The 13,511-nt window shown below is 42.1% G+C and overlaps 1 protein-coding gene across 1 annotated transcript in view; it reads left to right on the top strand.

The window, feature by feature from the left end:
* Positions 1 to 9,999, top strand: part of MAIP1 (matrix AAA peptidase interacting protein 1) — a 10,805-nt gene extending 806 nt beyond the window's left edge. Inside the window, exons 2-5 of the mRNA XM_026647659.2 lie at positions 3,851 to 3,922; positions 5,917 to 6,043; positions 7,685 to 7,835; positions 9,721 to 9,999. Coding sequence (XP_026503444.1) covers positions 3,851 to 3,922; positions 5,917 to 6,043; positions 7,685 to 7,835; positions 9,721 to 9,799 — 429 coding nt within the window. The 3' untranslated portion in view covers positions 9,800 to 9,999. The remainder of the gene's footprint in view (positions 1 to 3,850; positions 3,923 to 5,916; positions 6,044 to 7,684; positions 7,836 to 9,720) is intronic.
* Positions 10,000 to 13,511: the final 3,512 nt, after the last annotated feature.

Consider the following 13,511-nt stretch of genomic DNA (forward strand, 5'->3'; position numbering starts at 1 on the left):
ATCCTCCCCTGAGACCCCAGTGTTCCCGAGCTGTGTAGGGGGGAAGGTCCATTATCCCCCCTCCCCATCTCCCGGGACCCCCCAGCTGTGTAGCTGTGAGGGAGGCCGTTAACCTCCCTCCTTGTTGCCCAAGACACCCCCTGCCCCTCCCCCACTCTGTAAGGCAGGAGGCCTGTTTATCCCTCTTACCCTTGCCTGAGATGCCCCCATTCCCCCCAGCTCTGTAGGGGGGTGGCCTGTTATCCCCCCTTACCCTCGCCTGGGACTCCCCTCGTGCCCCAGCTATGTGGGGGGGAGGCCTGTTCACCACCTTGCCCTTTGGCCTGTATGTAATCATGCAAGGATCCCTGCCACATCTCCTCCCCCCGCCCCTCCCCCACGTGGATGCAGTGAAACCCCTTCCCTCCTTCCTGTCACCCCATTATGGGGCCCACCCTCACTGTTCCCCTTGGCATATGTGGCCACCCTGGACCTTATCCCTCACTGCTCCCCTCTGCTGCTTCACTTCCTGATGATCTCTCTCTTTCCTCACTAAACACTACTGCCCATTGGCTCTGAGGACAGATATTTTGTTCAACTGGGATGAACTGTGTGTTTTGTTCATATTGTCCCAGTAGTGAGACCCCTGTGGGGGGGATATTATTGCTGACAGTGGCACCATAGGAGTTGTCATTTATCCCCTTAAACCAGAAGTCAAAATTTGACAGGCTTTTCTGTGTATTGTAAGGCATTAAAACAGTTGCAAAACATCTGAGAGAGTGATGCAGTATTAGGCATAAATGCAGTGCACTATGGTAGGCTCCAGTGTAATTTGGCAACAGAAAAGACTAATAAAATTTCAGGCTGCAGAGACATCTAGTCACAGAGCAGGGAGGCAAGAAGGCCATTCAATATGATTCTTACTGCAGCAGCATTCTGAACATTGCATTCAAGTTCTGGGTAGGTTTGCCAGCCCTCCAGGATTGTCTCCAGGAATTAAAGATTAATCTTTAATTAAAGATTACATCATAAAATGAAACCTCTAAGAATATGTCCAACCAAAATTGGAAACCCTAGTTCTGGGTGCCACATTACTGGAACGGTACTGATAAAATGGAGGGTGCTCAGAGCAGAGCAACAGAAACTAGTTTAGCTAAAATGACTGAGAGAATGGGAATTATATGCCATTATTGGATCTTTCAGGTACTTGGTACCACTGATCACTGGGGCTGGATTTAAGGCATAGTCACAACCGTAGAGCTCCAGATCCTGGAATTGCATGAGGAGAGAATCTGAGTTTTCACACTTAATTTTTTTTTAAATCTTTTTTTCTATTTTTTATGGTTCCGAAGAAAACCTTAAAAACATGGCCTACATTTAACTGCTGTCTGCCGATAGCCTGCAACAATAGCTCTGTGAATGTCACCTGCCCACTTTCTCATTATGCTAACTCTGAAACTTGCTTCTCTGAGACCCCCCCGTGATGGCACCTGAGCAGAAAACTCAGATGGGGGTAGCCTTTGCTTCTGCCTCCTCCTTATGGCTCTGTTTGGGTGGTGTCAGGAGCTGGTCCCCACACATCCCCCCACCCATTTAGGTAGGTGGTGACTGACTCCTCCCTCTGGCATGGCATAGATCAGTGGTTTTCAAACTTTTTTTCTGGCAACCCAGTTAAAGAAAATTGTTGATGCCCATGACCCAGTGGAGCTGGGGATGAGGGGTTTGGGGTGCAGGAGGGGGCTCTGGGTTGGGGTGGGGGCAGGGGATTGGGGCATGGGATTACCTCAGGTGGCTCCCAGTCAGCAGCGCAGTGGGGGTGCTAAGGCAGGCTTCCCGCCTCTCCTGGCACTACAGATTTCATTGCGCCTTAGAAGCAGCCAGCAGCAGGTTCGGCTCCTAGGCGGAGGTGCGCAAGCGGCTCTAGCCCGCAGGCACCCCCCCCTGGTTCCCAGCCAATGGGAGTGCGGAGCCAGTGCTCAGGGCAGGGGCAGCACGCGGAGCCCCGTGGCCCCCCTGCTTAGGAGCCAGACCTGCTGCTGGCCACTTCCGGGGCGCAGTGTGGAGCCAGGACAGGTAGGGACTAGCCTGCCTTAGCTGGGCAGCACCACCGATGGGACTTTTAACAGCCCGGACAGTGGTGCCAACCAGAGCCACCATGACCCAGTGCCTTACATTCTGCGACCCAGTACTGGGTCGCGACCCACAGTTTGAAAACCATTGCCATAGGTGGTCTGGGGGGAGGAGGCCTCATTCCTCCAAACAGGAGAGGTAGTGCCCCCTGCCCCGATAGCTTGTATGTGTGTTGGGTGGGAGACTGTGACTACCCCTCAAGCAGAGGCAGGGCCATGTGGGGTTTGCCTAGGATGTCAGATTGTCTTAATCCAGCTCTGTTGATCACACACTTCTCTCCCACTTTAAAGATATAGCAACAGTAAACAGGAAAGCACTGAGATGGCTCCAATCCTTCCTTTCAGGCTGCACCCTGAGTAGTGCTGGACGAACGTTCCTCTGCCATCAGAGCACTCGGTTGTGCAGTTCCACAGAACTCTGTTCTTTCCTCATCCTATTTAACATCTGCATGAAGCCACTGTGTGATGACTCTATGGACTCAAGTTCCACAAGCACACAAATGACCCCATATCTCATTTACTTCCACTTCCAACTGAACCATCTCTCAGCTCTCTTGTTGTCTAGCTGAGATCAGCATGTGGATGAAAAACAGTTGGCTGAAGTTGAACCCGAGCAAGATGGATATGTCATCTTAAAGATCTAACTACCACTGAAGCATCACTCTGTTTCGATGGAGTCTGCTCTCAAGTACTCAAGCTGGTTCATAGCCTCTGTGTTCTACTGAACTCCTTACCACTGCTGGATACTCGGATAGCAATGGCTGCTAAAAGTGCTTTTTTCTGCATGTACCCCATACTGCTGCAGAATAATTTAGCCACAGTGATTCATGCCCTTGTGACCTGAAGACTTGACTACTGCATTTCCCTGTATTAGTAGTTCACTGACTGGCCTCAGTTGGTCCAGAATGCAGGACCATGTTTCTACAGCAAAACAAATCAGCAATGGCACATCACCCTGGTCCACTGCTCACTGTACTGGCTTTCCCATAGAATACAGGTCATATTCAAGTCTCAGCTTTAAGGCCTGTGGAATTGACCCAAGATATATATCTCCATTGACAGTCATATGTTAGCTGTCGTGTATGAGATGGGGAGATGGTTTTCTTGGCAGATGGCCCAAGGCTTTGCCACTTTTCTGGAGGAAGTGAGAATACTCAGACTTTGCTGTTTTCAGAGCAAAGAATAAAACTTGTTACTTCAGCTTAGCTTTCCCACAGTCACAACAGAAAGATAGTGTAGGGAAAGCCATTTCCAGCTGCTTCTAGGGAAGGACAGTAGAAACCAGTCTAACTTTATGGGAGGGCAATTATACTATGCTTTTGTTGATGTGTAAAAGGTCGATACTCATGAGTGGTGTGAATACTGAGAAGGCATTCACACCCTTCATGTATTTGTAGGCTGTCCCATTCTAGAATGGAGAGAGATTATACAGGGTTAGGGTTAGGAGATAAAGATTAAGAATGGGGAAAGTGTAAGCTAAATATCAGGAAAAAAATCTATTTTGGTCTGGAGTAATTTTGTAAGCAAAGTGGCCATGGTCCCATTAGATGGATTGCCTAAAACTAGATGGAACAAGACACTAGAAAATATACTGGAGGCAACAATCCTGCCCTAGCAATGTGATGGAACTAGATGATCTAATGAGTGTTTTTCTATATCTAATGTCTGATTCTCTGATTACTGGGAAATGAGCTAACCTGGAGTTAGTGAAATGTTTGCTCATGTATTTTTATGTTTTGTAGGCCTTTGCTCTTGTTTCAAAGCTGTTGTCTCAATGTAAACTTGATCTGTTGGAGGAATTTGTGTCAAAAGAGGTAAAGAGTATTTTATTTCTTTTCTAAAATCTCCAATACAGAATGAAAAATATTTCTCAGTCTCACCCTTTAATCTGCCAATGGGTTGCCAGTCATCTAAAGTGAAGTTTAGCTTGTTAATAAACACAAATAGTACCAATTTGGTCTAACTGGGGAAGAATGCTTTAATAAAGATCAGGAGAATGTTAGTCTTTAGACTAAAGGAGGACAGACAAGCTTATCTCTAAGGGCATGATCAGTTACTGTATAAGGAAAATTGTCCAATTGCTCTTACCATTAGGACAATGGAGCAGCTGCCAGAAGAGTCCAGTGAGTCATCAAAAAAGGATTAAAAAATATAATCATTGCAGAAGAGGGAGGATAACAGGGGCAGACTTGCAAACTTCTATTCACATGGGGCAAGTGAGTAGAAGTTCCTACTGTGACCACCAGTACCATTCACTGGTGCCAAAACTTTAGGTGAGCAACATAGTCCTGCCCAATGGAGAATTCATTTCTTGTGCATCCCCCCTCCCCCCCGTCTAACTGGTTCCCATCCCATGTAGGTCACACTGCCACTTAGCTACCTAGTCCTAAACTGGAGACCTGGATCTTGCATCAGGGCCTCAAGGATATAGCCAAACTGGCCAGTTTTAATTGTCAGTGTGAATTTTGAACCACTGGGACGGTTTTCGTGGTCACCTCTGGAGAGGGGTGTCTCAGATCCAGAAGAGTCTCATGGAGGAGCTGCTTCAGGTGTATGTTTGTGTTACTGTGTGCCAGGAGCTTGGGCTGCCTGGTGCCTCTCATGCCTATGGAGAGAGAACCCTAATGCCACTGTGGTGTAGTGCCAATGCACCATCTTGCCTCCTCCCTCTGAGTAGAGGTAGCAATGAAATGTGAGCTTGTTCCTAGTGAGCTCTTTCAAGAGAGCATCTCTCCTTCCTCCTCCCACCCCAAACTCCATGGGTTCAGCAGGTTTTCATAGAAGCTCTACCAGTACTGAAAGGAAGCCACCCACAATCAGAGGAGGGGGAAGAAATGGGGAGCCACCCAACAAAGGAGGAGAAAGGGAAGCAATTATTAGGAGCCATGTGTGACCCAAGGTGGCACAGACTGAGACTGCGAAACAATGATTGCAGTTAGGGCCAGCTAGTAGACTTCTTGTTGTTGACGCCTATGTTGATGAACATCATGACAATCTTTTGCAGGTTGGATGATGCTCAGTGAATGTGGTATGGAAAATTGTGAACGGGGCCTGGGCTCTGTGTATCCAGGCCTTGTTTTAAGACAAATTAAATTTTGCCACTATCGCAGTGTAAACAAATTTGGAGGATGGTGTGTAGAGAAAAAAGGCAAAGTTCCACTGTCCTGTCTGACCTGTGCACTGAATGAGGCAAGGGTCCAGGGCAATTAATATATAATAGAGACAACTGTAATGTATAAAAGCATAAGGGCACTTGCATACCATGGTAATGTGTAGTACAAAACTTAAATATAGATAGAAGGAAGCAGAGAGAAGGTTAAATAGAAGAGAGGGAGCAGAGTTTAGGTTTTGAGGCAAACCTTAACTGATGCTTTCTGACTTTTGTGTTTCACTTTGCAATGTTAATGTTCTTCAGATGTAGCTTTTTGTGTAGAATTTGGATATTCTGTCTTAATTAGTTTGTGTTACCCCACATTGCACAGGATACATTTAAGTTAGTTACTGTGAGTATTTTAATTCTTTTTCATGTCCTGACTCTTGTGCATTTAAATGTTACCTTGATGTAACTTTTTACATTTAACCATTCTTCAGTCAGAAGGAAATACTATGGGATATTTTTTTTTTTTTGGCTGAACAATATTTCTATTTTAATAGACTATCTTACAGCGATGTGGATTAGAAATACTTCAGTAGATGTATTGGGGTAATACTGGTTAATACTGGACTGTTATGGAGTTTACAAGATCAATGGTTTCAATTATCTAGTGAACTGTAGGCTTAACAAAAGCTACAATTTCTCTAAATTCAGGTACTTCAAGTGTTGGAGGAGAAGCTTTCTTCATTGTCTGAAAACCACAGGAATGCCCTGGCTGCTGACATGGATGAAATAATGTATACAACAGAAGGAGATGTTGACATTTCCTTTGATAACAGTGGTATGTATAGAATTTTCTAGAACATTCAGATAGCATAGACAGAGACCCTTTTGTTATGGTTTTGCTTTTTACAGCTTTTCTAGTTACAAAGGTGTTCATGAGTCCTATTTCTCATTCCTAGAAGTAACGTTTAAAGCTCTCTTTATGTACTTATTCGATCTCACTATAAACTATCATTAGTATGAATCATTGTACCAGCTTGATGCCTGTTCAAATTTTTCTTATTCTCCTTCACTTGGATTTTATACACTTTCCATTCATTTCTCCCCACTCACTTCTTCAAAAAACAAACAAACAAACAAAAAACAGTCCCCTCACAGGTTACTGTATGCAGAGTGCTAGGTCTTAAAGTGTTGTATGTGCTATAAAAACATAATGACTCCCAATGTGTGCACCCCTGCCCTTTCTCATATAGATTCTTTTCTTCTTCTGGTCTCTCTTTTCTTTTATTCCCCCTCTTCTCCCCACCCTGTGCTCCTGCCAAAAATCTTGCCTTGTGGCAGACATTCTTCTGCTGGAGAATGGCTGGATAGGACTTTCTTTGGAGCTTGTTAGTGCTGCTGCTTCTGTCAGCCTGAGCCAGGCTTCAGAAAGGTGACGAAGAATCTGTCTTTTCCCATGTGGGCTGAGCACTGCCTCTGCAGGGCTCCAAACTCCTGCTGGCATGGGAAATGAGGGATCAAATTTAAGACTAATTTTTAAAGTTTAACTGCAAAACCTCTGAATTTTTCTGTCTTCATGCTGCATCTGACTTTGTAATTCATTCCTCTTCATTGTCTGTCTCCCGTCCTGTCTGTTCCATCCCTGCCTGTTGCCTCCTGAAAGTTTGCTTCTGTGGTGTTGATGGGGATGCAGCAGCTGCAGCACGAAATGGACATGGTCTGAGTCAGTCTGATTGCTTTCCTATTGTACCACTAAGTGCTGTATGCTGGAGCAGCAGCATAGGCATCATTTCCCCCCATGCTGGCTGAGAATATTTAGCATAGAGAAGTGGAGTGGGAATAATCTCATACCACACTGTGTGACAGTTTCTCCACTCAGCTCCAGGACACCTTGATATATATTATATTTTTTAAACTAGTAACCATATGCTTTATTTTGTTAAATGCCAACAGTGTGTGCTTGGCTCATTACAAAATACAGCTGAGCTGGTTCTTTTCCTGAACCTAACCTTGTTCTCATCCATCCATATCTCTTTATTTCAGGCTAATACATTGAGCTTCTCTTATTCTATTGTTTTAATAATCCTACTTCTCCATGTCTCGTTCCCTGTCACTCTAAGTACCTTTTCAGTTACAACAATGGTCATTTTATAATCTGGAATATGCCAGCCTGCCATACAATGTGATCATATATAGTGCCAGGAATAACTCCTGCTGACTTATGCACCTCTCTATAGAAAGTATGACTTTTTGTTTTTACTCCTGCCAGACCTTATGAAGATGGCTTTAGGGTGAATTACTTTAAGTTTTAAGTATCACTTTCTTTTCCTTATTTTTTTGTGCTTCCTCTTAGATTGTAGCCACTTGCTTCTTTACAGTCTTAGTAAAACACTTAGTGGTTTGCAAGTAAATATATTAGACTGCTGCAAAATGCAAAAATCTGGAATGTTGGCTTATGGCTTAGTTTTCTATCTAACAGGAAGAAAGTTTGTTAGTATCCTGATGCGCTTCTGGTATCTAACTAGTGCTGACCTTCCTGATGAGGCTCCAGATGGAACCAAAGTTTTCCACGTTGTAATTGGAGATAAAACTGTGAAAGAAACTAAACATATTCGAACAGCAAACTATGAGTAAGTCTCCCTATCTCTTTTTCCTTCTAGTTGTATTTATCTTGGTCTTCAGCATAAGAGTTTCCTCATTCAACCCAACTTTTATTCTGGGGAGCAACTCTTGGGGTGTGTGTTGTTGTGTTTTTGTTTTTTAAACAAAATCATCTTAAGGTAGTCACATTACAGCTTTGTTTCTTAACTTCAGACTAATGCTACTACAATCTGAATCTACTAGCATGTCATAAACTTTCTGACCCCTTCTTATCCCCCTCTTTTGGAAAGAGGCCCATGTCAGTCGTCGGTCCCAGTTTTGTGCACCAAATCAAACAACAGTGCTGCCAAGCCAATCAGCCTCCTTTGAGCTGCTGCTGTAACACCACCCTCCTGCAAAGGAGTCAGTATTGCAGTTGGCTTGAGAAGATGAAAGATTTAACTGAACTTTTTCTGAAGCAAGTTAGAACAACGGAAACATCATCTGGTGTTTGACTAGTTCACATGGATCTGATCTAAATCCTCTGGGCGCTCACTGGTCAAGTGGATGTATTTTCATAGGAATGTGCATATATAACACTGGTTATAAAATGTGCTAATGTCTGAGAGATGAAGAATATTTGCACTCTTGGCAAAACAATAGAAAATATTCTTCAAAATTGTAAAAGTGGAGGGGAAATGGCATATTTTTGCCTAAGTTATGATAGGGTGGCTCTCTTCTAAACTCTTCCTCAGAGAGGAGAAACTACACAGGGTCCAGGTCCAGAGAAAATACAAATAAAAACCACTTGGAGAGCACTCCTGTTCCCTTTCCTCCTATGTTCATCTCTTGGCCATATTTATCACATATCTTAGAGTCTTGTCTGCTTTCTTTGAGGGTCCTGACTCCTTGGGGGAAAGCTTGTGAGTTGTCTCAGTTCCTAGTGGCCAGGTGTCCTAATAAATCATCTGAATTGGCACTTTTTCTGGCTTCTCAGCAGAGGTCAATAACCAAATGGGCAGAGAGACTTCAAACCCTTTTGTAAAGCACCCATCACCAGAGTAGCTAGGTGTCTAGGGATGGTTCTGCCCAGGCCAGGATTGGAACACACTTGCAGGACAATATGGATTACACTGCTGCTGCCCTTGTTGTTCTATGATTTAGGCATATAAATGCTGTGTTAACACACTAAAAACTAAAGGCTTTACTTAAAATATCTATCAAAAAAATCTTACGAACTTGGAAATGCAGGTACTAAAAGGTTCCAGCACTAAAGGAGAAAGCTTTTAAAATGTGGGGTGGCTAACATTCTTTCAAACAACTGTAGAACTCAAATGTGTAGAAGGATTCAATTGTACACTTAGGTTTTTTTGGTATATCTGGTCTAATCTCTAAAAAGATCTACTAACTTCATATTATTCCGTGATTTTTTTTTTATGCCTAAACCAAATATCTTTGGGTAAAAAAGTACCTAGTTCACCATATTGATTTGCTGATGCCTCATGGAAAAATGAAACCCTTAATTTAGAAACTAATTTTCCTTTAGATCATTTTCTGGGATTTTGAGGGTATTAGCAGGAAAACGGGATACTTAAGACTTCCTCTGCTCTTGTTGTTTTATCCATCACTTGTGGCCTGAGCCAAAGCCCACTGAAGTCAGGAAAGCCTCCCTTTGACTTCAGTAGGCTTTGGATCAGTCTCTTGTTGCAGAAATAGCTTTAATGTCACAATCCTCCATATGGGGACTGAGCGGTCGTATCTAATGATCTCTTATAAAACACCTGGCTTTCATAAGACCGAAGGATGAGGGAAAAGTTAGAGAAAACGATAACGGAATAACTAAGGAAAATATTTTGCCAAGTTTTCTCAATAGCATTAGGAGCCCTTTAAAGGATTACATGAGCTTTAACAACTTATTTCTGCTGCTTTTCCTAGGTTCCAAAGGGAATTTACACAAGGAGTGAAGGCAGACTGGACTATTACACGGATTGAGCATCCAAAGCTATTAGAATAAATTTCTTGTACAATGACTTTTATGGACCCTTATAAATCCTCTGGCATACCAAAGGTGTCAAGCTTTTTTGGTCTCCCCACAACAATCTCTTTTCAGGATTAATTTTATATTTTTTAATTCCCAAAATACTTTTGATTTTATCATATACAGTATATTGCTCTGAAAGAATAACAATAAAGCCTTTTCCATGAGTCTCTGAAGCTACGTAATACAAATTTAATTTGTAATAGTTATCAGAGATGTTTGCATAGTAATTGGGTTACAGGCCAGAGTTACAGATGTATTGATCTGTTACATTCTCAGAAGAAATCTTGGTACTAATAGGATACGACATGTATAAAACACAAGATGCTCTGATGACTGGCAATCCTTCTGAATAATACCACTTAATTTATTATGAGTATTTTCCCAAAGATATAATGTACAGTAGTTAAAACAGAATGTTTGAAGGAGGTGGGTACAGGTATATACACTTCCTAGCTAGTTTGACAACAGCAATATATTTGAGTAATTCCAATCTTGAATTAATGAATTGGAAGTTTAGAAAATTAAAACTAGATTCTAAAAAGTGTACACTCTTGACTCCAGTCTAAGCTGTCATAGACATATAACATTCTACTATGAAAGTGATACAGACAAATTATTTTGGTATTCTGATTAAGTAACAGAAGTGACAAAATTCCTTCCTTTGGGTATTTGGAAGAAAACTTAATCCAAAACATGAAACTAAAGGAGAAGCTGGGGTGCTGTGTCAAATCAAGCCATGGCAAACTGGAAGGCTTGCCATCAAAGTAAAAAAAATAATTAAGAGCATTGGGGCACTGTGAACCAGAAACTCTTGAGTTTTGCTCCCAACTCTGCCACAGATTTGCATTGTAGCTTGGCTATAATCTGCCTTTAATATCTCTAAGCCAAATTCAACCCTTCTCTAAGTAGCTGTAACTTTCATGGCATTCAGTAGGAATTCCTGGCAGGAGCATCTGACTTCCTCTGTAAAAGGAGGGGCACTATTAACCTACCTCACAAGAGGTGGTGTGAGGATTAACTAAGGATACAGTATTTTGAAGGTGTTAAGTGCCAAGTATTATTACTGTATGCAGAGTTGTAGCAATGTCTGTCCCAGGATAGTAGAAAAACAAGGTGGCTGAGGTAATATCTTTTATTAGACCCAACTTCTGTTGGTGAGAGAGACAAGCTATCAAGCTTAGACAGAGCTCTTCACCTCTATAGCTCTGTAAGCTTGAAAGCTTGTCTCTCTCACCAACAGAAGTTGGTCCAATAAATGATATTACCTCACCCACCTTGTGTCTCAAGTATTCTTACTGTGTGAGTCATAGGGATTGGGGTTAGAGAATCACAAAAATTGTAACATACATCTTCCTCAGTCAATCTGGGGTTATAAAATGGTTTCATGGCAATACCACATAGTTAGGATTTATCAACAAGCTGTTTTAACGTTCTGGGAGACTAAACAAGAGCAAAATATCTTGGTTGTCAGCCACCAGATTTTGTACTGGAGAATTCCTGTTGTCTCAACTATTGAATAAAGTTGACCGATAACAGCACTTCCTATCTTAACGGGAGGAGATCTGAGATTCTGTATTTTGACAAAATATATATATATATTTTTTTTCTTTTATAACTTGGGTTTGAGAAACTTTGAGGCAGATTAAAAACTTTTCATGGTCCTTTAGCCAAAGGGTAATGATGTGGTAAATGGAGTGTATCAAATTTGGATGTCTAGCAGACTGGTGCACCTGTCTGTTCAGTCTCATCCTCCTGTGAAAGGTTAACAGAAGGAATAAACAGCACACTAATGAGGTATGCAGATGTGCCCTTGGACGGGGTCACTGTTCTATGTGGTGTTTGTAATACAGGGGCCAACCAGAGAGGTCAGAATCCTAGGCAGAATACATAACACAGCAAAATCATCAATGGGTTACCAAAACCTGGAAAGCAGGCAATGCTGAAAGATAGCTGAAGTGATAGCAGACAGCGACTTAGATAACAGTTTGGAATGTTACCATTCTACAAGCAGCTAATGGCTGTAACCACTAAAGGAATAGGATTTGATAGGAGGTAAAAGGCCATTTATGTTGGAGGAAATCAAAAGGAGCATACATCTGGATATCCAGAAAAATTGTTCTGGGAGGGTACAATTAGCTTGTGCCATGGTCTCCCAAAGAAATGGATCAAAGCCCCATTTCTTTAAATATTATATGTGGACAAAATATACGGTTCTAGCCTGGCAGCGGAGTGGACTTGGTTCTCTAAATGTCTTTACATATCAGTGAAAAATGTTCAAAGACCCTCCAAAAGGAAAGAGGCAGACCTTTTGGCAGAATTAAAGGTAAAACAAACCCTGTTTTGTTCATGGAACTGCTGATTTGGAGTGAGTGGGTATACTTTGGTAACAACACCGTACTTCTAATAAAGCATAAGAATTCCTAGTGAAGGGTGCTACTTGGAGTTTTACATATCTACGGTCTTATGCTTTCAGAGTTGAGACTGAGTCTATTATGGTCACCTAATCAACTCTGTAAAACAGTGCCAATTCTCATCTGGTTTGGTATCTATCCTTTCCCTTATTGTAGCAAATAAATTGGGAAGCGCATTCAAATTGCTAAGATTTATGAATTAGAATTAACAAACCTATGTTTAAACAACGAGTAGAGCCTGTGCAACTAGCTTGGAAAGATGGGTTTCTGTTCTAACCCTGGCTCACAAAACATGTACGGATGAGAGGAGGCTGCTCAAAAATATAGCCCCCTTTCTCCCAGATTGGCCTGTTCTAAAGGGTCAGGAATTCATTTAGGCAGACTTATGGACTGAAGACAGGGAAGCCACAAAAAGGTTACAAATCACATGTGTCCTTTGTTAATTACAATACATGCTCTGTGGTTTATGTAGGAAGGGTCACATGCATTCCATAAAAGAGACGTTATCCTGAGAGTAAATTTTGTTGATTCAACTTTATCCCACTTCCTACCAGGAAATAATTGCCCCCGTCCTAGTGAGGGTTAATCTTGGATTAGTAAGACTTTATTTGTATTCTGCTGCCCTTTATTTGTGTGACTTGCTTTGCATAAGCAAGGGCTTGTTGACCACTCTCAAGTCCAGGGGAAATAAATGGGAGTGTAGGGCATATGGCAACTCCTAGGATCAGGCCCCAATTGAACAAGCAATTAGATTTGTTAGTCTCTAAGGTGCCACAAGTACTCCTGTTCTTTTTGCGGATACAGACTAACACGGCTGCTACTCTGAAACCAATTAGAAACAGTTAACCACAAACTGCATTGTGTCTATCTGCTCCATTTACTTGAGTGACCTGTTAACAAAAGAAAGTTCACATTTGCGTCATGTAACTGGGTGAATGGTGTCGGGTGACCTTAATGCCTTCTTCAGAGCCATTATTATGTATGATTTCATTTATTTTCTCAAGAGCTGCCTAAAGAATTCTTAAGTGATCTTTGCTTTGGAAGCCTGTAATAATTCTTCCTAAGCCATCAGTGTCTCAAGTCAAGGACTCCTGAAGAAATTAGAGAGGCAGACTTGCTGACCTAATGGATTACTGGTCTTGCATATGTGCAGCCAATCCATAGGAAACTATCCATGCAAATAGCGAATTGCTTACATGTAGGAACCTATTTCTAAACCATATGAAGAATCTCAGGACACTGTACTTTTTAAAAAAAAGTACAAGAAGCTAGGT

Source organism: Terrapene carolina, unplaced genomic scaffold (genome assembly GCF_002925995.2).
Source record: "Terrapene carolina triunguis isolate 2854851 unplaced genomic scaffold, T_m_triunguis-2.0 Scaffold62, whole genome shotgun sequence".
NCBI classification, from domain to species: domain Eukaryota; kingdom Metazoa; phylum Chordata; order Testudines; family Emydidae; genus Terrapene; species Terrapene triunguis.